We start from the raw sequence: 27703 nt of genomic DNA on the forward strand, positions 1-27703 counted from the left end.
GTTTCCTCTCTGAATCTGTGTGGTCCTTAACCATATGTCTGACGCCATATAACTGTAAATAAAATGTGTTGAGTGCGTCGTTAAATAAAACATTTCTTTCTTTCTTTCTTTCAATCTGTAGAGTGCTTGTCTGAGGTGCTTATATCATAGGATTGGACCACCTCAGTGGAACCATTCTCTGATTGGGTTTTTCTCAATCCCAACCAGTGCCCCATGCCTGGTATAACAAAGGCCATGGTATGTGCCTTCCTGTCTGAAGAATGTGCATATAAATGATCCCTTGCTACTTGTGGAAAAATGTACCTAGCTGGTTTACTATAAGACTACACGTCAAAATGTTTGACATCCAGCAGCTGATGATTAATAAATCAATGTTGTCCAGCAGTGCCATTAAATAAAACAAACATTAACTTTTAATTATTAATCACTAACTGTTCTTTTACCTTCTTTACTGAGCTACAAGATGTGTTTAGGTTCCTATCTTTATTATCATGACATGCTTTGATTGAAACATATTTTATTGCTTTTTAAAGCACAAATGGATTAGGCACAAGTTATACAACTTACTAGGCCTTCTCCATAATACATACACATTAGGACAGTAATATATTTTTGCAATTTAAATATGAACAGAAATAAATATTATTATTACATGCCTGGGTGAGCTGTTATCCTAGAAATTATTATTTCTGAACATAACACTTCCCATTCCTCCACAAGACATTTACTGTTGACTTTATTTCCTATAAATGCCACTTCTTCAGAGAACAGCTGTGTAGTTAAACACAGATTATCACATCTTGTCAACCTGAATATTACTTGTGCCAGTTTGTTAGCTCAAGGCTATATAACATTAAATATGAATTCTTGCATTATAATAACCCATGGTGTGACCCAACAACTCTTATTTTTCAACTGTAATTTTAGAAGATTCTTGTTTTATTTCTACAGATATGTTGATTTTATAGTCTACTTTTTATATGCCCATCTTTTGACAGGTTGTATAATGCTACACAGCATTGTCTGTCTGTCAGTACATCCGTCTATTCATACATCTGTCCATCCGTCTGTCCATAAACGTTTCCTTTCCAGAGCATATTTTTCTTTTCAATTCATATACTATAGGATGATCAAACCTTGCATGCAAGTACAACTTGGGATGGTGGTGTGTCACATACTATAACTAGGTCACCACAACCTACTTTTCAAGCATAACTACACATTAAAGAAAATCTGTGTCCAAGAAAATCCTTGTCCGTGCCATATCTTCCTTATCAATTCACATAAGAACATAAAATGTTGCATGCAAGTACAACTTGAAATGGCTGTTTGTTGGATATCTACTTTTGACAGGCATATCATGTACCTATAATATTTCCATATACTTAACATTTGTGACACCCAATAGCTGATATGTATTTTTGTGCTGGGGTGTCGTTAAACATTCATTCATTCATTCATTCATTCATCATGTACCTCACCAGTATTCTTTTTGGTGTATACCACAGACAAACTTGTGTTTAAACAGCTGCTTACATGTTTATCAGAAAGTGGCATCTCAAGACATTTGGGTGTTTAATACATGACAGTTTATTAGCTGGGTTAGAATGCTAGAATGGTCTCTTAAAAAAGCCAATTAATAAAGGTGGCCACTTGTACAGTATGTACAATATTTGACGACAAACTCAACACATTTTATTTACGGTTGTATGGTGTTAGACATATGTTTAAGGACCACACAGATATTGAGAAAGGAAACCTGTTGTTGCCACTTCATGGGCTACTCTTTTTGATTAGCAGCAAGGGATCTTTTATATGCACCATCCCACAGACAGGATAGCACATACCACAGCCTTTGATATACCAGTCGTGGTGCATTGGCTGGAACAAGAAATAGCCCAATGGGCCACTGACAGGGATCGATCCCAAACCGACCACGCATCAAGAGAGTGCTTTATCCCTGGGCTATGTCCCGCCCCTACCTTTATATCACATCTCAGACCCTTTTGCCTTGGGTTCTAGACTAGATACAATTTGTTGGATACGGATGCCTTTTTTTCATGTTACCAATGAGAGTTTTACAATTTCTTAATATACAGCATGGGATGTATGCATGGAAAGGGCACAGTGGCAAACCATAGAGCACCATATAATTTTTCTTGCCATTGACAACGTCCGAATTTTGGAGCCCAGCAGCAAGTAACAAGGACAACCACAGAACTTGCTATCATTGCTGTGGTAAAATTCGAACCCTATCCCTAGTGGCCTAGAGAGTAGAAAATATGTCCAACACTCCAGCAGTGTTTTACAAGGCAGACTGCCAAGCAAATAATGTGTTCCTTGAGTTCTCTGAAAGGCAAATAATGTGTTCGATGAGGCTGATAATGTCTTCTACAAGGCAGAGCATGTTCAACAAAGAGTTGGGTTACTTGGATATCCTTTGTTGATGAATTTTGTATCAGTTTGATATGTAATATACTGTGAACACCTGTAAACATGGCAGTAGAATGTGTGGTCAAATGAATTTGAACACTGGGCCTCGTGGAATCTCAACAGATATGTTGTAACGAACCCAGCCTTACAACCAAACATCTACATAATCATATTCCTGTCTGCTTCACTTGAGCTGTATCTTGTTGACCTTAGATTTCATATATTTTTCTCAAACATGCTGTATACTTTTTTTATAGTACAGGACAATGTCATTGTTCAAACCCTTAACTGCTACAATGAATATATAGAATATATAGCAGGATAAGACGCCCATTAACCAAATGAGCCATTAGAACTCATTTAAATAAATATCTGTGTTAGCCGTTAGAACTCATTTAAATAAATATCTGTGTTATAGATTAACTTACTTGTAAGCACAATAATCAGCTTTTCACAAAGACCAGACACTGTTAATATTAGCAATCTAAACGTCATAGAAATTTGTCAGAAATACTGGCAGGATAATATAGTGTTGCTTCATTAAAAAAAACCTTAATTGACCAGAAAGTTAGAAATAAAAAGCTACACTTGTTAAAATGTTAACTGTTGAATTGCAGACATGTTCAGACATTCTGAATAGAAAATCTCTCATGCTACAATTTTTATGTTTCTCTACAGTATGGTGCAGAAAATCTAATAGTACCTCGATAGAATAAGAGATTGTATTCGTGAAAGAAACAGCATATGGTTATATTTTTAGTACAGTAAAACCTCTCAAAACCAGACCCTCTTATAAATTGGAATTCCCTCAAAAGAGGACATTTTTCATGATCCCTTGTTACATGTAAATATCAATGCAGAATATAACCTCTTTAAACTGGATACCCCTTAAAATTAGACTAAATACTTGGTCCAGGTGGGACCGGTTTAGAGGGTTTTCACTGTAGTATTAATGTCAACTACTGGTAGTATCATGTTAAGTATATCATTAGTAGTAATGTGTTTTCACAGAGCATACATATTATTATACTACAAAAGAACATCTGTTTAAATGTTGTTGTTATTAAATTTCTATTACATATCAAATTTTTCATACAAAAATGTATTGAGGTGTAATTATTTTAGGGTTTGTCTTTTAAGCAATGGCAAGCAAATTAGACATTGACTAACGTTTTACAAAGTAGTTATAAAATATATTGGAAGTGAATCTGGATAATGAACAGTGTTTAAAATACATTTTAAATAAAATAATCAATGTATATGAAAACACTATGCAAATACAGGTGCCTGGTAATAACATATTTCATATTCTTCAAATGTCCAAATGGTTCCATTTCAGTTGAAAAAGCACTTATCCATTTTATTTTTCAGAGAATTAGTTGCTTAGTTGCTTTCAATATTTCTTTTTTAAATGTATATATTGTTTCTTTTAATGCATGCACTTTATTATAATTAAGTTGTTTTTCTTTGTAGAAAAACCCTGAAGACTATTCAGCAAGAAAGCGAAGCAAGGAAGAAGAACAAAAGACTGAAAAGTTTCGTCACCACCGTCGGAAAGGCGAGCCCAATGAAGGTCCTAAAAGACGAAGTTATCATATTAAGCAGGATGATGAGGCGACGCGAGCTGCCAGAGAGTACCGACTAAACAGAAGATCACTCCACTTAGAACACAAGTCAGGTGCAAAGACTTCACCCTCGCCAGAAAAACCTAGTGCTCCAGAAAGACCCAGTCGAGTTCGAAAAACATCATCGGAAAAATCTCCTCAACTCATTTCGAAAACGTCATTGGAAAAATCTCCTGAACCCATTTCAAAAACATCATCAGAAAAATCTGAACCCATTTCGAAAACATCATCGGAAAAATCTCCTGAACCCATTTCGAAAACATCACTCATCTTAGAAAAGACAGCTGTGCAGCAAAGTTCTTCAGAAGAACAATCACCAAGCAGATCGTTTTCTTCAAAAACAACTCAGGACAGCACCACTCCAGATCATGAGAAGAAATCAGAACTTGTAGTTTCATCACCAGAAAGTTCTTCACCACGTCATCCATCTATCAAGAAAATTCGAGCTCCGCCTCCACCATTAACACCAAAACCGAAGCCAGCTAATGAATCACCGTTACATGAAAAGACATCTGTTTCGTTACAGGTTTCTCAGGAGAATCCTGTCATAAGTGATGATAACTTTGGAACTGAATTGAAGAACGTGAAAAGGAATAAAATCATTTTGGCAAATTGTGAAAGTAATGATGATCATAATGTCACTGAAATTGGTTTGAAAATTGAAACTAATCAGGGAAATAAGAATTTACCAAAGCCACCTCCAAGGTTGAAAAAGCGTAAAGAATCGTCTGGAAGTACCTCAGGGTCTGAGAAAAATTCTCCAAGAGACAGTGTTACAAGCCCTATCGGTCCAGGATCTCCATTCCAATTCAAAACTAAATCCACAGAATCAAATCAAGTGTTTTCACCCACAAGAGTGAGTTCTAAAGCAAAAGAAAATTTAGAAACGGAGAATTCTAAGAATATCACAAGGTCTTTGGAACCCCTTGATTCCAAAGATGAGAATGATTCCAAAGATGTTTCAGTAATTCTTTCTACCTCACTTGAGTCTGAAGTCTTTGCAGCACTCAGGTCATCATCAATCTTTAATAGCTCAGATCATTTTAATACACAGACCACTGTGGATTCCCATAACATTTTACCAAAAACTTCAGAAAAAACTGTTGATAAAAAAAGTGAGACAGATTTAAAAGCATCTGAAAATTCTAAAGCATCCATCTCTAATAACATTGAAGAATCAAAAGTAAGTAAACCATCTCAGAGTAAATCACTTCAAAAGAATGAATATTTTTCTGACAAAACCAAACCATATCAACAAAATGAAAATGATGCCTTGAAACCTAATGTGTCTCCTAAAAAGGAACCATCTGCAATTCAGTCTAGAGAACAGCGAGAGGATATTAAGACAGAACAGATTACAAGCCTTGTAAAAGAACAAAAACTTTTGAAACAGAAACATGTCATTGAGCAAGATACCGATGATGAAGATGAAGTTGTAACAGTAATTGAAGAAACTTTTTTTGTAACATTTCCAATCAATACAGACGTGGTTTCTAAGCAGAAGGATTCTCCAAGAGAACAGTTCAACTCTAGAGATAAGTCCAATTTCAAAGAATATTCATCAAGATCCATGGACCAAGAACCTGTTAAGGATGTTAGAAGTCCAGTGATAATGCCTGAACTGAAATTGAATTTTCTTGATGAAAACATTGAAATAAAAGTGGACAATTCATTGACAGATGTTTCTCCGAAACCTTCATCAGACGTGCAGATTGTGAAAACAAAGAGTCCTAAGAAAACTGTAGCTCCTCCACCACCTTCTGTTAACCAGAATGAGGAAATCAAATCTTCAGCAAATGTGAAATCTCCAAACATTGAAATAGCCGAAATGGATTTATCATTGGAAGCAGCCACTTCTCTTCCATCTATTACTACAAAAACAGACAGAAGATCACCGTCATCAATGAAATCTTCAGCTGTTGAAGTAACAGAGACGGAGGTACTAATTTCTCTTCCAAAACAAGATAGAAGGTCACCATCACCCACTAAAACTTCAGCAAGGACAGAACTACTGACTGACCAGAACCTGCTACCAAGATGGCCATCAATACCAGATAATATTTCAATAGCCAGCACCGAGTCTGGTTCCTCTGAACCACCACCTCTGCCTTCATCTGCACCTCCACCATTACCAAAAACAGCCAGCAAGGTCATTGAAGAGGAATTGAAGGTGGAATACAGCATCAACCAGCAGAAAACACCAAACATGGCTACAGAATTGACCACTGAGGTCCAGGATGATTATTCAGCTAATGTGGTATCTCAGAATAAAACTATTGCAGAAATGAGGGCCGATTTCTTTGGGTTGGAGAAATTGTCTCCTAACATGAGGAAGATCAGCGAGGAACTAGTGACTAGTCCACCTGATAAGAGAGATGTCTATTTTAATGATTTTGAATCGACAATGACACAAGAAATGGATGACCTAACCTCCTCGCCATCAGATTCGGAGTCAGGTTTCAGTGCCACATTTTCACCAGGTGAGAGGTTATTAGGTAAAGTGTATTTTTATGGGATTTTCACTTTTTAAAATTTACAAAGAAAAAAAATACTTAATTAGTCAAAAAAATACAGCTTTTGAAGAATTTGTTTGTCTCTTAATTAGTTCAGAATTATTTTTATTAATACCTTAAGTGCTAGCTTAAAAGTAGTAGGCTATTCAGTTATTAATAGTAAATGTCCATTTCCAATTGTGTATATTCTTTGTGTATTATATATGTTAATATGAAATATACATTTTGAAATATTTTTACATCTGTCCATGCATCCATCCATGCATCTATCCATGCAACCATCTATGCATCCATGCATCCATCCATCCATCCATCCATGCATCCATCCATCCATCCATCCATCCATCCATGCATCCATCCATCCATTTGATCAAATGTACATTTATCTATTAAAATATATATATATAACATTATAACGCATTAATTTGTATGATAATTTTATTTAGTTTTGAATTCTTAACACTTGGAAATATGCAGTAGTTATCAAATGTTTGAAGCTGCTACAATTATCAAGATGTCCAGAAACTTGGGATACATAGCATTTGATGTTTTACTGTAGAAAATCTTCTTTCAGGTGACAGTGGCATCATTGTGTCAAGTTTGCCAACTTCCCCAGACAATGAAGAGGAAACCATTCAACTTGTCTCCTATCACACCAAGGGAGAGGACTCTTTTCAGACTACCCCAAAAAGGACTCCCTCCACTGACAAAAAGGTTTCATCTGGTCTGTTGAAAAGCAATCTTGACTTAAGTTTAGACTTGCGTGATGGTGTGACAAGTAATGTTTCTACGCCTGAGCATAAACAAGGGTCCGGCAAGACTGGCTCACAAGCAAGCGATGAGAATGTGAGCAACTACTCGAGAGGTTCCAGTGGATCATCTCCGAGAAGTCCTTCTTCAGATGGGATGATCTCGCCCAGAGGGAAAATCTATAATTCTGAAGAACTTCTCGGCAAAGCCAGACAGTTTGCCGACATTGTACAGAAACCGAATTTCGTTATGAAGAGAGAATCCTCAAACTCTGACGACTTCGATCAAGAGAAACTGCAGTCTCTGGAGATGGAGAGGAGAGCTGTGATCTCAGAGGCTACAGTGAGGAAGAGAGATGTCCCCATTGCTACACCAAGCCACTGGCACGAGGCTCATCAAACACTTGACGGTACGTATCTTATTGGTTTCCAGCTACTACAGTGAGGAAGAGAGACGTCCCCATCGCTACACCAAGCCACTGGCACGAGGCTCATCAAACACATGACGGTACGTATCTTATTGGTTTTCAGCTACTACAGTGAGGAAGAGAGACGTCCCCATTGCTACACCAAGCCACTGTACTGCACGAGGCTGATCAAACACATGATGGTACTTATCTTATTGGTTTCAGCTACAGTTGATTATGTTTGTAGTTCTTCAGGTTGGTTATCTTTGTAGACATGTTGGAAACTTCTATGCAAATTCTAATTCTAATCATTGCTATACCAAGTCACTGGTATGAGTCTCATCAAACACATGGTGGTACATATCTTATTCGTTTCCAGCTACAGTTGATTTTGTTTGTAGTTCTTCAGGTTGGTTATCTTTGTAGACAGGCTGGAAACGTTTATACAAATTCTAACCCTATATTAACAATATTAGCATGTAAATTTAACAGAAGCCAAAATATTGAACTGTTAGAAGCTGCAGAATTTAATTAGGTGAATATTTGTATCTTGCAAATATAAATGTAGATATAAATGTTTACTTTGGTGTGATAATAGTTTGTTACAACTTTTCCGAATTATCCCAGAATAAATTGGGTATATAGTCAATGATATTTATATACCATGACAGTTGGTGAAAGCATTTGTAAGGACTTTTAAAAATAGAGTTAATTACTGTAAAATTGTAGACTTCTTATTACAAAGTAAATTTCACATATTTATAAATTCTTTTTGAAATAGACTTTAGGGTAATTAAGTAATATTAAACTAAAATGCAATAAAGTATGTCAGCTCTTAATATTTAAAGCAGATTATGTGCAGATCGACTTTGAACAAAGGGAGATAACTTAAAATAAGTAATATAGAATGTTTTGAAATTTATTATTACTGTATTACATAGCTGATGTGAAACACTTTTTATATTTTCCCTTTTAAAATAGCATCATCAGAAATATATACTAACTGAAATTATTTCATTTGTTTCAAATTTGTATATTATTATATTGTCCGAGTTTATCATTTGATAGTATGTCATACACAAATATATGATACACATTCAAACCCGTATTTTAAAAAAAGCTCTATGGAATATTATGAAGTGGCCTCCTAACTAGGTTGATTGCTTAATACAGGTAAATTATACCATTATGTAGATATAGGAAAATAGTAAAGGTGGCTTACAAATTCTTATAAACACAGGTGTATCAAAGGCTGTGGAAGATGCTGCCCTGGTATGAATAACCTATGTGGTGGCAGTAGGTTTCTTTTCTCACTAGTATACAAAAGCCATTATATTAGACACTAAATAATTAGTTTCAAAAGTGCTGTTGTCATTAAATCTTGAAACATTTACAGTATTTGACAAATGTTTGAGAAAGTCACTAGCTCTCATAGAACCTTTAGCTAGTGCCCTATGTATTACAGTAATGCAGTTGATAATTTCCACCAGCCCAGACCAAACATTCACTAGCCGGAACCAAGGGCTAGTGGATTTGTTGAACCCTGATTCATATCCATAACTTCTTCAAGTACCTTAATTTTATATTAAAAAATTAATTCCCATGTATTAAATCTTGTATATTATCAATTTACAAAGATCTGGGAGGTTTTTTTAATAGGTAAGAAAACGTTTTTTAAAGGAAAGAAGGAAATGTTTTATTTTACAACACACTCAACACATTTTATTTATGGTTATATGGTGTCGGGTGTTTTTTAAAGAGTCATATTTGAATATGAGGGTTTAAAATGTTATTTTCCCTTTGTTAGTGTGGTTTTTGTGCCTGTTGTATTGAGACACTAATTGTGTGTACTATTTACATCGAAGAGATGTCGTACCAGTACTGAGTGTCACCTTTTCATGGAGGAAATGAACTTGTGCTGAGAAATTTCCTCATTTGTTGCCCATTTCTGTCTCGGACATTTTTTAAATAAATATACCCGGATACTGATCAACAGAGAATGTTTGCACTGAAATTGTTAAAATGCTAAGTGTACTTGCAGTGTCCCAGTTTGAGAACATGAAACGATTACACTGCAAGCATAAAAGTAAAATGTTTGCTGAAACAACATTGGTGTGGTAATAGGTAGTTCTAAAGTTTTCTTTAGAAAAGGTAAACATGGCTGTTGAACACGGGCATTGTTAGCAATGCTTGCAAAATACCTATAGTAACTGAGTCACCTTCAAACTTTTTATAAGAATGTGTAATGCATTTTTGCACATTACTGTAGTTTAATTATGTCAAAACTATTTATAAATTTATTTATAAACTAATAGTCTGTTGTTTCACAAATGCTTAATGATAATTTTCAACTGTGGAAGTACATGTAGTAACTAAAACAATTGTTCAAAATATAGAGAAAACGTATGTGTATGTCAAGAAAAAAAAGAAGAGAGACAGTTCCATATATGAAAGGTTTTTCTGTTATTCTGTTTATTATTATTTTAGTGACGCTCTTTTGATCCTTTTAAATACAAATCTCTGTAACAGACATATGCTTGCAGCTTAAAGTTCTTTCTCCTGGGCAAATCCCTGTTCACAAGTTTCTTTTTTGTTAATATATAAATACAGTTAGATGTATAAGGCACAGTGACTATGTATTCATAGATTCCAGTATTATACAAAATGATGATTGTGATAATTTAAACTGTTTGTTTAACATAATTACTTCCGATATTTAGCTCGGCTATCATGTTCATCAGCAAAAGCTTTTTTTAATAATGCTTTGTTTGGCATTTGGCCATCCGTTCGACCATCCGTCTGTCAAGTTTTTTTTAAAAATCTATCTTCTCCAACAGCACAATGGTCCTCTGGGGCACCATCATTTTTGAAAATATCTATACTATGTCTGATGCCATATAACTGTAAAGAGACAAATGTGTTGAGTGCATTGTTAAATCAAACAATCAGTTCTTTTCTTTCTTTATTTTTCATTTATATAAATTAAATATGAAATTTTAATCATTTACAAAATTCAAATCTTAACAAAATGTCAGTGGAGGATTCAAAAGTTATGTTATTAAAACTGCTTTTTTTTTGCTAAACCCTTTTGGTTATATATGAATATGTAACATGCATCTGTGAAGCATTTGTTTATTAGTCCTTTATTGTGTCTGTCCATCTGTCTGTCCCATACATAGTTTTTCAGATTTTGTTTTTAGCAATGCCTTAAGATATTGTGTATAGCTTATCGTGAAATGTTACAGATCAAGTTTGACTTTCATAGCAATTTACTCATTTTTGACAGAGTTATGACCCTTGAACTTAGGAAACACAAAAATTTGTTTTCCGAAGTTTTTTTGTAACGCCTCAAAATACTGAACTGAAATTTTGTATATAGCTTTATGGTCTATTGCAGATCAAGTTTGACTTTCCCCATTTTTCATTGATGCTTGAATATAGGAGATATGAAAAATTGTTTTTCAGACTATTTTTGCAATGCCTGAAGATATTGAGATGAAATTTTGTATATAGCTTTATCATATACTGTTACAGATCACTTGTAACTTTCATGGTGATTTACTCATTGTTCACAGAGTTATGGCCCTTGAATTTAGGAGATACTCTATAAGAATGTATTTATTGTTCAAAACTTAAGTGACCAAAGCCTTTCACATTTCCACAAATAGCTTTTTTATTCTATTGATCCTCTGTTTATGAATATTTGATAACATTTTGTACACATTGCCAACATTCTCATTTCCTAGAGCAATCAGGTGTTATTTAAATGCTGGTATTGTGCACTTGTATGTTTGCCTTGGTTTGCTACATTGTCTTATTATCTATTCAGAATCACTATGTTCATGAATATTTTATAAGCATGTATTGGTAAGATGTTCTTTTGTTTGTTGAACTCTATCTCATACATTAATGATGTATCTATAGGCTTTTGCAAACATACAAATCAGCAACAACAAATGTGTTTCATAACGACACTCTCGGCACATTTATTTATGGATGGCATCAGACATACGGTTAAGGACAAACAGATAAAACCAGCTGCTGTCAGTTAGTCTTTGGGCTTGTCTTTTCGATTAGGTCAGGTCAGGTCATGTCATAGGGTTTTATGTGCATATTCAGAGCAAGCTGTTGTAGCGCACACCTGTCATGGGTGCCTGTCTATCCAGGACAGGAAAGGGGTTGGGGTGGGTGGGAGAAGGGACCCAGCAGCCCGACCGGAATCGGTAACAGGTGGGGGGGGGGGGGGGGGGGTTTTGGTACTATGGAATTTGGAATGTTCTGTAGGATTAATGCCAAAGGGAAAAAGGTGTGCAATTTGAATGAATGAAATTGGGCATATTTTTGAATGGTCCACCGAATGAAAAAAGGGAGCTATATATGTTTTGAAATTAGTGTGCCGAGTGTATATGTAGCTCATTACTGGGGAATTTCAATTATCAGCAAGGGATGTTTTATATGCACTATCCCATAAACAGGACAGTATATACCACAGCCTTTGTTACACCAGTTGTGGAGCACTGGCTGAAACTAAGCACAATGGGCCCATCAATGGGGATTGAAGCATTATGCAAGCATTCACCACTGGACTATGTCCCACTTTTCCAGCAAGAAAACCCCAAATATTCTGTTTCATGGTTTGTCTATTTTCCAAAGGTCCAATTACCCTGAAGCATCATTATTCAAACTAACCCTAACTCATTGAGACAAACTATGGTTCAATATGACAAATTAAAAAAACAAACAATATAAATTGTTATGAAATGCTATAACAATTATGACATATATTAGTGATTAATCTGTCTATGGGATAGTGCATATAAAAGATCCCTTGCTGCTAATCAATAAGAGTAGCCCATGAAGTGGCAGCAGCAGGTTTCCTTCCTCTATATCTGTGTGGTCCTTAACCTTATATTCGATGCCATATAACCGTAAATAAAATGTGTTAAGTGCGTCGTTAAATAAACCATTTCCTTCCATTCTGCATGTTAACCTGCATTAGCATTATTTTTTAAATATATACTAGTTCATAAATGGAATACTGGTTTAACCTGCTTGAAACAAATGTTCCTATAATATATATATATATATATATATATATATATATATATATATATATATATATATATATATATATATATATATATATATATGCACCTAAAGCATGCAGTTATGCTTTAGCAGTGAACTTGAGCCTACTCATTCCATATGAATGTGAACTGTGAGGAGAAGAAAGGAATAGTTGTGTTACAACACACTGGGTACAACCAACAAGAGTATGGGTAATTTTTTGCATGCTTCCATCAGACAACTTCAAGCACGCCTGCTGTGGGCACAACTTGTGACTTCACCAGAGAGTTCTGCCCTTGATTGCACTTTCCCATAGACAAAATAGTATAAAAGTTAGTTTGTTTTGTTTAACAACACCACTGGAGCTCATTGATTTATTAATCATTGTATATTGGATTTTAAACATTTGGTGATTCTGACACATACATGTAGTGTTAGAGAGGAAGCCTACTACATTTTTTAAACTATTAGCAAGGGATCTTTTATATGCATCATTCCACAGACAGGATAGCACATACCACTGCCTTTGTGGGGCACTGGCTGGAATGAGAAATTGCCCAATGGGCCCACCGACAGAGATCGATACAATATATATGCCATTGCCTTTGATGGTCTTTGATATACTGATTGTGGAGCACCGGTTGTGATAGAGAAAAAGCCCTGTTCACTGAGGGAAGTCGGATACTACAATTCATTGCATCTCAGGTGAGTGTTCTACTACTGAGCTACATCCCATCCATGAACTGAGGTTTTCAAACATGGTGGGAGCTGTCAATACAACCATACATCCAGAATGTACACTACTTGATCCACAGGCATGAATCATCCCTTTTGTTGCACCATCGTTATGCAGGATGCTCTCCTTTTAAGATGCCAAACATGTAAGTGTCAAACCAGTTCTACCTGATCCCTACATAATAACATAAGAATAGAAGCACTCTTTATGTCATCCCAAATAACCAGTCATTATGGGGTAAAAAAAATAATAATGGGCTTTACATTTAAGGCAAAAAAAGTATCTCAATTTAGTACAAACATGCTGACATGTTATCTAAAAAGCACTGAAAAGTTAAGCTTTGATTAAACTACAATAACTTGAATTGCATTTCTGAATATCTACATTAAGACTCTTCAGTGGCTATTAATAAAATTCTGCGCCAAAAAGACCTCACTGTGTTGTGATTAAATTAATAAGAGCTTAAGCCCAGAACAATTGTGTGTCTGAGAATTGATCAAGATGTTTATTGTGTTGGAACTGTATGTATTAAATAAATTATTAATTTGACAGCATGTAGATAAATTTCCCATTTTGTCTGATTAACCACAACTCCATTGAAGTCAGTATTGTTTTACCTCTATGTTAGTTGGTGGGCACTTAAGATAATGTATTGTAAAATATGTTAACATTGTCACTATTTCTATATCAGTGAAGATGAAGTTTTCATTTTATTGTATTACAAATTACACTACTACATGATGCCTGTCAGGGCTAACTCGCCAAACTCGCCAATTGCAAATTTCAAAAACAGTTGGCAAATTTTATTTTGATTTGGTGAAATAATTTTATGAAATAATTGATATTTTGTTAGAAAAAATATCTGGATTTCTGCAATTTTTAAAGTTTAGTAGATAACTTGGTAAAATTGTCTGCGGACCCAGAGCTAGCCCTTACTTATAAGTTAATAGGTAGAAAATATCACGTAAAATATTTTTGAAAGTTAAACAGAACTAGCTTTTTTCCTTCTTTTTTTTATAACTTGGTAGTGTCACGGCAACCTGTATATTTTTAAGATTGTCGTATTTGTACAGCAATGTAATTACCTGGTGCTGGCAGAATTTGAACCTGCTGCACCAACTCACAAAAGCATTAAACAGTGAGCTACCATAACATCAATACGCGTCTTCACCAGCATACAAGACCGACAGGTCTTCAAAAGGTATTTTTAACTTGTTTCACTTCGTCCTGCCTTATCAACAAACAATTGAAGTGAATTGCCGATATATCTCATTGTTAAAGCTCCAAGTTGCACAATGCATCCTTTGATGATCAGATACATTAAAGTTCAGTCATGACACCTTAACATGTTTAGCCATCACCATGTTAACACTGTTTACACTTGGAATTCTAAATGCCAGCCATATTTGTCAAGAGATCTGAAAAGAACACCTAGTTAAGCTTTTATCAGTAAATGACAGTGGGATTTCCGTAAGGTGACAAAGATCACTTTTTTTTGTGGTTTCTACAAATACACTCTTTCTGACCAAAGGTAGTTGGATGAGTTAATTTAAATAATTCTCAACCATTTCTGATGTTGGAAAAATTTCAAAGGTATTGAATTTTGTTTCCCTATCGGCTGTGAGCTTGGATACATGTGCAAACTTGCAAGCTGCCTGGAAAGTCTTGGAGCTACATGAGTGTGTTTGAGGTATGTTCGAATAACAAGCAAATAAAGAGACTGTTATCTGAAAAATGTTTCTAATGAAAAGGATTTGAGGTAAGACGTTGCAGATGTTATAAGAAGTATGGTCTAAATTATAAATGTTCTGCAGTTTAATGGATTTAGCTGTACACACACATGTAGCTGTACACACACATATATATGTGTATATAATTAGAAGTTTAAATAGCTGTGTATACAGTATGTCTTTCTGCCTTGTTCAGGGTTTCTTAGCTACACCCAAACTACACCCAGGACAGGGTTATAAAGTTAAAGGTTGTTTTGTTTAATGCCAGCACTAGAGCTCATTGATTTATTCATCATCTGCTATTGGATGTCAAACATTTTGTAATTCTGACATATAGTCTTAGGGAAAACCTACTACATTTTTCAATTTGTAGCAAGAGATCCCAGCACAGCACATACCATGGCCTTTGATATATCAGTCATGGTGCATTGATTGAGATGGGAAAAACATCAGAGAATGGGTCCACTGAGGTAATTGACAAGCACCTCAAGCAGGCACTCTACCGAATGAGCTAGACCTCGCCCCTGGACAGAGAATGGGTCCACTGAGGTGATTGACAAGCACCTCAAGCAGGCACTCTACCGAATGAGCTAGACCTCGCCCCTGGACAGAGAATGGGTCCACTGAGGTGATTGAAAAGCACCTCAAGCAGGCACTCTACCGAATGAGCTAGACCTCGCCCCTGGACAGAGAATGGGTCCACTGAGGTGACTGACAAGCACCTCAAGCAGACACTCTACCGAATGAGCTAGACCTCGCCCCTGGACAGAGAATGGGTCCACTGAGGTGACCGACAAGCACCTCAAGCAGGCACTCTACCGAATGAGCTAGACCTCGCCCCTGGACAGAGAATGGGTCCACTGAGGTCATTGACAAGCACCTCAAGCAGGCACTCTACCGAATGAGCTAGACCTCGCCCCTGGACAGAGAATGGGTCCACTGAGGTGATTGACAAGCACCTCAAGCAAGCACTCTACCGAATGAGCTAGACCTCGCCCCTGGACAGAGAATGGGTCCACTGAGGTGATCGACAAGCACCTCAAGCAGGCGCTCTACCGAATGAGCTAGACCTCGCCCCTGGACAGAGAATGAGTCCACTGAGGTGATCGACAAGCACCTCAAGCAGACGCTCTACCGAATGAGCTAGACCTCGCCCCTGGACAGAGAATGGGTCCACTGAGGTGATCGACAAGCACCTCAAGCAGACGCTCTACCGAATGAGCTAGACCTCGCCCCTGGACAGAGAATGGGTCCACTGAGGTGATTGACAAGCACCTCAAGCAGGCGCTCTACCGAATGAGCTAGACCTCGCCCCAGGACAGAGAATGGGTCCACTGAGGTGATTGACAAGCACCTCAAGCAGGCGCTCTACCGAATGAGCTAGACCTCGCCCCTGGACAGAGAATGGGTCCACTGAGGTGATTGACAAGCACCTCAAGCAGACGCTCTACCGAATGAGCTAGACTTCGCCCCTGGACAGAGAATGGGTCCACTGAGGTGATTGACAAGCACCTCAAGCAGACGCTCTACCGAATGAGCTAGACCTCGCCCCTGGACAGAGAATGGGTCCACTGAGGTGATTGACAAGCACCTCAAGCAGACGCTCTACCGAATGAGCTAGACCTCGCCCCTGGACAGAGAATGGGTCCACTGAGGTGATTGACAAGCACCTCAAGCAGGCGCTCTACCGAATGAGCTAGACCTCGCCCCTGGACAGAGAATGGGTCCACTGAGGTGATTGACAAGCACCTCAAGCAGGCACTCTACCGAATGAGCTAGACCTCGCCCCAGGACAGAGAATGGGTCCACTGAGGTGATTGACAAGCACCTCAAGCAGGCACTCTACCGAATGAGCTAGACCTCGCCCCTGGACAGAGAATGGGTCCACTGAGGTGATTGACAGCACCTCAAGCAGGCACTCTACCGAATGAGCTAGACCTCGCCCCTGGACAGAGAATGGGTCCACTGAGGTGATTGACAAGCACCTCAAGCAGGCACTCTACCGAATGAGCTAGACCTCGCCCCTGGACAGAGAATGGGTCCACTGAGGTGATTGACAAGCACCTCAAGCAGGCACTCTACCGAATGAGCTAGACCTCGCCCCTGGACAGAGAATGGGTCCACTGAGGTGATTGACAAGCACCTCAAGCAGGCACTCTACCGAATGAGCTAGACCTCGCCCCTGGACAGAGAATGGGTCCACTGAGGTGATTGACAAGCACCTCAAGCAGGCACTCTACCGAATGAGCTAGACCTCGCCCCTGGACAGAGTTCTAAGACCGGAAATCTTTTAGAATTTATTTTTGTTAGCCAGACTTTCAATCACAATAATGAACACATAATTTTCAATGCATATCACAATACATGATTCCACTCCACACCAAATCACACAACACCTTGCCATTCCATTCCATGCCACAGTTTACAATACCACTCTACCCCACCACACACACCCTATGACATACAATTTAATCCTACCTACACACTATACACCATAAAAGGAAAGAACAAAAATGTAAGTAGTTTACACCTGATTCAAACTTGTGGACTAGGATGGAACTAATACATATTTCTTTGTGTGATTTATGTTTGCTATCTTCATACCGATATATGAATGGGTAATAAATATATAGTTTTACTTTGTTATGAGCAGATATTTATTTTGTATGATAAGAAACAAGTGTTATGCTGTGTAGACGTGGCTTACTCAATAGCTGAGGCGATATCTGACAAAAAGTGACATGTATGAATGTCTAAAGATAGGCAGTGTCGATTGTGTTATAACCAAAGAAGGCCAATGACAGCTACAGGTTTGGGTGGGTGGGTGACACATAAGGCATACAGTGAGATGAAGCATGTCATGGTGAAATCTCTTCGGGCTGTAAGATCAGTGCTTGACTTGGTGATTACTCGGCCGACACGACACTGACAGCATAACACGTGTGATTTTTCTCCTCTAGGTAAGTGACAAGTTCAGCTGGTGTTAATGTACCCCTGTAGTCAGGACGGCATATTTGTTACATATTTAACGGGTATATTTGTTGGTATATTAAAATTAAAGTCTGTATTGTTTAACTGCATGACTGGAGCATATTGATTAATTAATCATCAGCTGTTGGATGTCAAACATATGGTAATTCTCCATTTTCCCCCCACAGACAGGACAGTACAAACCATGAAATTTGATATAACAGTGATGGGGCACTGGTTGGGATGGGAAAAACCAAATCAGAGGATAGGTTCATCAAGGGCGTTCAGTCTACAACCCATGGGGCAATGTAGCCCAGTGGTAAAGCACTCTCTTGATGTGCGGTCTGTTTGGGATCAATCCCCATCGCTCGGCCCATTCGGCTATTTCTCATTCTAGCCAGTGCACCACGACTGGTATATCAAAGGCCATGGTATGTGCTATCCTGTCTGTGGGATGGTGCATATCAAAGATCCCTTGCTATTAATGGAAAAATGTAGCAGGTTTCATCTCTAAGTCTATGTCAAAATTACCAAATGTTTCACATGCAATAGCCAATGATTAATAAATCAATGTGCTCTAGTGGTGTCATTAAACAAAACAAACTTTAAACTTCTACAACTCAAGCACTTAAGATGAGCACTGTAGCCTGTCTGGACTGAGCTAGATCTTGCCTGTTGTATGTCGGTGTTAATTGTCAGTGTTGTAATAATAATATTTACCAATCCCTCTGTCTGCCTGCAGTCTATAAATTATTGAACATCCATGCATTTGGCAAAAATGGTTCGATCCCTGTCATTGGGCTATTTCTCCTTCCAGCCAGTGCACCATGCAGGACTGGTATATTAATGGTGATGGTATGTGTTATCCTGTCTATGGGATGGTGCATATAAAAGATCCCATGCTACTAATTAATGATAATTAAATGTAGTGGGTTTCCTCTCTAAGACAACCTGTATATATCAATATTACCAACTGTTTGACATCCAATAGCTGATGATTGATAAATCAGTGTGCTTTGATGGTGGTGTTAAACAAAATAATTTTTTAACTTTGAACTACCAGACATAGGGCAGTGGGTGGGATGGGGGAACCCAATCAGAGAATGGGTTCACCAAGAGGGTTTAGTCCTACAATCCAAGCACCTCAGGTGAACAGTACCAACTGAACTAGATCTTTCCCCATGTATGTCATTGTTAATTGTCAGTGTTGTAATAGTAAAATTTACCAATCCATCTGTCTGCCTGCAGTTTGTAAATTATTGAACACCCATGCATTTGGAATGAATGGTGGTGTGACATGATATAGTAATGAAGCATAAATCGAGGCACCCAACAGTGTAAAATAATCACTGATAAAAAGTCAACTTCAGGAGTAGTCTGCTGGTGAAATTGTATCTGCTGCCTTTTGTGTTTCTGGTCACCCGGTTTGAATATACATCGAATGCTAATTTGTGGTTTAAGCATAAAGATTGTCTCGCTCCATTTCCCTATATGAAAGGCTTTGAACTGTTGGCCTGGCCATTACTGTGTAACCTTTTGTCATAAGCCATACTATCAAGATTCAAAAGACTGATGTGGACTGTTTTTCACAATTTATTTTTGCCTTTTGTGAATGTAGAATTTCCTGTGTGATTTTGTTCTGTGAGCTGAAAGAGAGAGAGGAAGAGAGAAAAGAAAGAAAAAAGCAACTTTATATATATGGTAAGGAAATGAGAAAACTGACGGTTGGTTCTGTTTGAGTTAGATTTTTCCAAACAGTGGGTGTCTGGTTGTGGTGGTGCACTAAGAAGAGCTGATAAGCTGTTATTCTGCAAGGTGCCTAGGTGGACGTGTCTTAACAGGTTGACAACAGCTTGTGTCTTTAGGCTGCTACTGGTGTTAGGAAGGTATCACATTCAGTGGTCCCAGGTCCATGTAGTTTTAAACACCTATAACACTGTCAAAATACTTAGTGAGATTGCTTTCATTCACCTAGAAGGAGCGGTTATGGTAAGTATCGCTATAACACTGTCAAAATACTTAGTAAGATTGCTTTCATTCACCCAGAAGGAGCAGTTATGGTAAGTATAGCTATATATACTATGACATAAAAAACAAAGTCTCTTTTTAAAACCACAAGTTTAAAATCTCAGTGTTTCGTCAACTAAATGTTGATATGGTCAGGAGAAAACTAAACATAAATACTATAGCACTGTAAAAATACTTAGAAAGATTGCTTTCATGTAAATGTACTGATTTCAAGTGGTTATATTGGTTATATTAATGCTAATATATATATATATATATATATATATATATAGCATTATTCCAGATGTCTGTTAAAAGTTTTCACGTTAACAGGCTATGACCATTATTTAATAATCCTGCTAACATTATCGCAATCATAAATTATCTGTTACATTGGCCATTATGGTGTTTGTATTATGAAAATGAGTGGGGTTTTTTTTCTCTGAAATAATTAATTGAGGTATACCGGCCTCAGTGGTGTTGTGGTTCAGCCATGGGACATAAGTTAAGGCTGGTAGGTACTGGGTATGCAGCCCTGCTACTTGCTGCCACCCAGAGCATGTTTTAACAACTCAGTGGGTAGATGTAAGACTACTACACCCTCTAAATGGCTAACTGGTATATAGAAGGCTGTGGTACATTTTGTCCTGTCTGTGGGAAGTGCATATAAAAGATACCTTGCTGCTGATGGAACAAATTTAACAGGTTTTCTTTGAATTACGGAATGTTTGACATCCAGTAGCATATGATTAATGAATCAATATGATTTAGTGATGTGGTTAAACAAAACAAACTTAACTTTTTTAATTTTGCACATTTTAAAAGCTTTTTTTTTTAAATTGCTTTAACAGATGTTATTGATTATCTTTCAAATACAGAACATTATGCCCATGAGTGTGGCCCCATAGAAAAATGACACATTCAGAATCAGTTGATTGATGGTTTAATAATCTAAATTTAATTATGCATGTAGAAATAGGACAAAATATTGTGCAAATAAGGACATCTTTCTTTTCAATTTTTCTATGTCTACTTTATGTTTTTACTAGAGACTGAGTTTTTGTTTTTTGTTTTTTGTTTTTTTAACTTACATGAAAATATTTAGATGACCATAGTTCTCACGGTTTCTGTTTTGTCAACCAGTGCCTCGTGGCTACAATTTCAAAGGTCATGGTATGTACTGTCCTGTACGTGGAAAAGTGTATACATGTGTTGTCTGTCACCTTTTAAAAAATATTGTCAGTTGTACAATGTAGAGAGAGATCCTATAATTGGCTTGAAGCCACAGAATATTTGGTTTTCAAAATTGTGATTACAGCGATAGTTCTAGTCAATGTTTTAAAATTATGTAGCAATCTCTAAAAACTGCCTAGCAAAAAAATGTTCCCTGGCCTTGCCTGTAGATCAGTTTCAGAATGTGTTTTTTTTTGTGTGTTAATAAATATATATATATATATATACATGTATATATATATATATATATATATATATATATATATATATATATATATTAATATTATTATTATTGTTGTTTTTTAATTAAAAGTTATGTATTAGCCAGGTATGTAAAATACCAAAGTAGTATATTAACCTTGGAAAATATGGCTACATAATGAGAGTTAGGAGATATTTTGTCAAACTAAATTATTAAAATGACTTATTAGTACATGACCCTGTATCCATACATATATTTGGAAATGAATATTGTCTGACTTGCTACAATTTCTGCCAAAGCAGTGTAATCAATACGAACGTCTTGTAATCAACTAGAGATACATTTCTCCACTAATGGAGCTCGTGTATTGTCTCCAAGCTGTCACACGTATCATATTCACTCACAAGTGCACGTCTGTTACAGTTCGCGACAAATGTTTGCACACTTTTGTCGGGAGACATTGGAATAGTACAAAAAAAAGACTCGGCTAAAATGCGACAAATTTCTGTTGGGTGTAGAAGCAAACAACACTGATCATTGTACACGTATAGAGTCTCATTGAATATTTGACAGGACGGGATGGAGTAACCTGGGATAGAAAAGCTCTGGGCTAGCCAGATTGTCCATGTTTACCTTTCCTGTTGGAGCTGGCAATTTATTACACAGGTGCTCATTAAGCAGGAAAAATCAGTATATAACGTCTCTTCCTGGCTTTCTGGAACCACGTAATGTGTGTGTGTGTGTAGGCTTGATGAATGAGGCACACATGGTTGTGCAATTGTCATTACAGCTTAGCATATACAAGTAACATACTTGTTAAGAGGATTATAAATACATAATATACATGTTTATATATTCACTTTATTGAAGTTTTTGTGTAGGATAAGTCATGAGTGAACAGCTAAGAGTGACTCAGGATTATTTTATTTCATTGTGATATACATGTTTCCACAGTTGATTACAGGATGTGGGTGGCCAGTTAGGAAATATTTTACTGCAGTCGATTCATTTATCTCTTATCAGTGTTTGCTTGTTCTGTGTCACGCTGGAGACTAGGTGAACTTGGTAACAGAAATATAAAACATTGGAAATGTACCAAGAGGTGTATAAGAACGTGACATAGTTTTTAATATACTTGTACATTTGGACTTAATTCGGTGGATAACACAGGTACATTACCCACACCTGTGTATTATGGTGTTGTTTATATGTGTGACATAAACTCGCATAAACTGAATGCTTAATGCTTCGAAGATTATGGGAGATATTGTCCACTGTGATATATTATACCTACCTATACTTACATACCTGAGACCAATCAATCGGACTGCAACACTGATTCAGATGTACTTACCAGCTGCTGTGCTATGCATAGGCAGGATTCAGGCAAATAATGATAAAATATTGATCTGTGCACAGCCCTGACCCGTTCATAGGCATCAGTCTTTATATATATATATATATATAAACTTCGTCATGCCTCTCTGGATTAAAGTGACATCTGGGAGACCAAGCGAAGGTGAGTGTTTTGGTGGTGTTTGTATAATATAACGGCATCAGCCATTATGGTTCTCTTTTGTTACTCACTTTAATGCTGTAATATGTGTGATCTGGGATATTATTGATTTTCCTTATCAAACCGTCCCACTTAGGGGTATGTGCAGGTAAAGTGTGCATGTAGGAACTTGACGGTGGGCTAAAAAACACATACAGGTAGAGTGTCTTTGACACGCTTTGTTGACACACACAGCATGTTTTCAAAGAATTCTTTGATTTTTTTAAATGTAATTTAATATATGTAATACATTACGTATATGTACATTGTACACTACATTTATATGTACATTTTTTGTACTTTAAAGCTAATTGTTCCTTTAACAACAGGGTATTTCTGGCTGAAACGTAGCTTTTTACTTGAGAAATATTATTTTCTTCATATATGTCACCTGGAAATTAATTAATGCTTGTCTTTGAGATCAGGTGAAGACTTCAATAGGATGTATACAATACCAAGATAAAAACCAAGATATCATCAAAATTCTACCAAATGGTATATGAGCTTTTATAAATGTTCACACTGCCAAAATAGAAAGTTTGTTTTGTTTAACAACACCACTAACATACATTGGTTAATTATTCATCATTGAATGTCAAACTTTTGGTAATTCTGACATATAGTCTTCAGTAGCAAGGGATCTTTTATATGCATTACACCACAAACAGCACAGCACATACCAGTCGTGGAAAACTTAGTAGGTCCTCCATGGGGGGTTTATCTTACCACCCCAGTACCACAGGTAAACTCTCCACTGATCCAGTCCCTTTTAACAAGAATTACGCTTTGGTGTTATAAAAAGAAAATGAGACTTTAAAGTTTACCAATTTTAAATTTAAACAAGTCTTAAGAACAAGCTTGCCTTGTTAAGTTGTGCCTTTTCCTTTTTTATCAGCCACAGTAAAAAAAAGGGGTTTTTTTAACTTGTTTAAAAATACAATTATTAAGAAGTAATCATTAAAAAAGAAAACGCCCAATGACTAACCCACTACTAAAATAGTGGGATTGGATTAAAGCAACCAAAATGTTGTTTTAGGATGGCCATAACAATTTTAATTAACCTGTTGAATATGTTCACATGGTCAACTCCTTATGAGTCATATCGGAAAGTGATGTATCTCTCTACGTGGTGATATGCCAGCCTTTATGATGATAAATAAACCACTCTGTTACACCCAGTACTGAGTGCAGTAAAATTGTATTTACAGTATTATTCATGCATGATACATGAGATATTACATGATGTTTTTACACCTGTGTGCACAGGTTAAGCAATACAAATATTTTAACTGTCATTCTTAGAAACTCCTCCACCTCCCACAAACTTTTATTTGTGTTGGTTAAGTATGGCTGGTGTAGCTAGGCAACTACATGTATGATATACCTAAGGTAAATTAAACACTAATTTTAGTTAAATAATTGTCAAAATAGGATTTTTTTTTAAATGGTAGTCACTTTTACAAAACATTTAGTAAACAAAAAGGAAATGTAGCACCTCAGCCCATTTTCAACTGTGGGTTTTTAATGATAGAAAAAAATCCAGTTTAATTACTTGGGCTTCTCCTACTAAATGAGGGTGTGGACCATAGCTAGTAGTAAAGCTCTCACCTGATGGATGGTCAGTTTAGGATCGATCCCCATCGGTGGGTCCATTGGGCTATTTTTTCATTCTAGTCAGTGCACCACAACTGATATATCAATGGCTGTGGTATGTGCTATCCTGTCTGTGGGATGGTGCATTTAAAAAATCCCTTGCTGCTAATGGAAAAAAGTAGCAGGTTTCCTTTTTAAGATTATATGTCAAAATTAGTGGTTAGTGAGAGAGAAGAGGGTGTAGTGGCCTTACACCTACCCACTGAGCCCTTAAGAACTCACTCTGGGTTGGCTTACACCATATAACTGTAAAATAAAATGTGTTGAGTACATCATTAAATAAAACATTTCTTTCTTTCTTTCACTCTGGGTTGGAGCCGGTACTGGGCTGTGAACCCTATACCTACCAGCCTGTATTCCGATGGCTTAACCACTGCGCCACCAAGGCCGGTATTATGTACATGTAGGTGTTTCATCTGATTTTGATTGGATAATATTACCAGTTCACACAGATCACATATCAGTATTGCTGGAATAACATTTATGTGTATTTCGATTGGTAATATTATCTGGTAAGTCCATTCCCATAAATTGATTTTCAAGTAGTTCAAATTGGATTTGGATATGCTTACTCATTTATACTGATGGTGTTATCTGCAGATGTTGCCAGTCTTGATGGCATAGCGGTTGAGCCATCGGCCTTGAGCATTTTTTGTGGCATTTTTATACACTGGTTTTTTTATGCACTGTTAAACAGCCAGCAAGCACACAGCATTCAGTGCTTTGGTCAGCTGTTTCCATCTTGGAAATAAATGGGACGGGATACACATTTAACCCAGTGGTAAAGGGCTCACCTGATGTTGATAAATGTTGAGTTGGTCTAGGATCGATTCCCATCGGTCATGATGGACCCATTGGGCCATTTCTTGTTCCATCCAGTGCACCATGACTGGTCGTGGTATGTGGTTTCCTCTAAGACTATATGTCAGAATTACCAAACATTTGACATCCAATAGTCGATGATTAATATATCAATGTGCTCTAGTGGTGTCATTAAACAAAACAAACACATTTTTAATAGAAAAATGTAACAGGTACCTCTCTAAAACTTAAACTTAACAAATGTTTGACATCCAATAGCCAATAAATAGTATATCAATGTGCTCTAGTGGTGTTGTTAAACAAAACAAATAGACTTTAACTTTGAAATAAACATAGGCAGATAGTGTTCACTGTTCATCAGTCAGAATTACCATTGACTGAACAAACAAAAAGTATCCCAAATGAAACGCTCTGGAATGCTTTTTTTTTTTTTTTATCTCACCTTTACTGAGTAAAAAGACAAGATATAAATATTATTTTTCAGATGGTAGTGGTGGCAATGTCAAAGTCTGTGTTAAAACTTCATGTTTAGATCCGTTTCTCACGAACTATAAATCCTAGCTCAGTAAAATTGCATCACAGTGTACCAAAAGAGTTTATGGTAGGCCAGATATTTAATTGCATGCAATTCTCGTTTATTCTAGGCATTTCAAACTGTGGTGGCAAGGTGCAATTTTTTTTTTAGCACCACGCTGTAATGAAAACGTTATTATCCTAACTCCATTATAGTAAATGAAACATTCAAGTATTTTATATGACGAGAAAATGAGGCGCAAAACGATCAAGTGGAAACAAATCTGTAAGGATACTAAATGTTGAGTTCATATCCATGGGTTGTTTTTGTTGTTGTTTTAAGACACCACTAGAGCATAATGATTAATTAATCATCTGTTGTTGGATGTCAAACATTTAGTAATTCTGACACATTGTCTTCAGAGGAAACCTGCAACATTTTCCCATTAGAAGCAAGGTTTGTTTTATTAATCACTTCCCTAAAGACATATAAAATTTTATATATCAGTCATGAATTAGGAAAAAAACCCAAATTCGTGAAAGGGTCCATCAAGGAGGTTCAATTCTTCGACCCAATCCTTCTGGTAAGCACCCTACTGACTAAGCTAGATCTGTTCACAGCTTTATACTGTGTTTTCATTCATGTACCATTAATAACTAACAAACAGTTAATATTGTTAAATAGTGTTTTTACCAATGATATACACTACACATACTAGTATATATATATATCTAAAAAGTTAACTTGGTGAGTACCTGCTATTTGAATCTTCACTGAATGTTAACAATAAAATGGCATTCAAGCGTGATACTGCATTTGGTATTGCCTCATTATGAATAACCTAAATACCACTGGGTATTACTTAATCTGTAATATAATGTCTCTTATATAAAGTTATGCACAAAATATGGCATAAGCCATTAGCTATACATTCTTATGGATAATCTGATAAGGAAACCATTGCAATAATTTATGGTCATAATGCTATGCTTAAGACATTTGGTTGCGTGTGTGTATGTGTGCGTGTGTGCATGCATGTGTGTAAAACAAATGCCCACTTTCATGTGATTGATTCGGAAAGAAATCTTTTTGATGATTATAGGACTTGGCAGGAAATGTGATGTCATTACTTATAATCTTAGAGGGCAGACATAGCTTGAAGTATTTCTTCTCTTTTTTTGCAGTTTGAATGATTATCCATTACTATTAAATATCTTGTGTACTGTTTTTCCTGTAGCCGAAAGATCATTCACTCCAAAGGTCATGGCCATGTAGCTAGATGCATTAGAGGTTATTATCAGTTTATCTGAAAAGGAAAGGAATGTTTGTGTAATAAGAAATAAGACTATAACATATAGTATTTAAATATAAATCAGTAGCTATTATTAACAGTAGGTACCAGATATACATGTATGGAATTGCGACATTCTGTGATAAAAGAAACTCATTGCTACCAATAGACTATACTTTTTAGTCAGCACACTGTT

At 36.6% G+C, this 27703-nt stretch overlaps 1 protein-coding gene across 1 annotated transcript in view; it reads left to right on the plus strand.

Annotated features, from left to right (window-relative positions):
• Window positions 1–27703, plus strand: part of LOC121374590 (microtubule-associated protein futsch-like) — a 182407-nt gene that overhangs the window by 116543 nt on the left and 38161 nt on the right. Inside the window, exons 14-15 of the mRNA XM_041501694.1 lie at window positions 3907–6538; window positions 7146–7730. Of these exons, the coding sequence (XP_041357628.1) occupies window positions 3907–6538; window positions 7146–7730 (3217 nt within the window). The remainder of the gene's footprint in view (window positions 1–3906; window positions 6539–7145; window positions 7731–27703) is intronic.

This window comes from Gigantopelta aegis, chromosome 6 (genome assembly GCF_016097555.1).
Source record: "Gigantopelta aegis isolate Gae_Host chromosome 6, Gae_host_genome, whole genome shotgun sequence".
Taxonomy (NCBI): domain Eukaryota; kingdom Metazoa; phylum Mollusca; class Gastropoda; order Neomphalida; family Peltospiridae; genus Gigantopelta; species Gigantopelta aegis.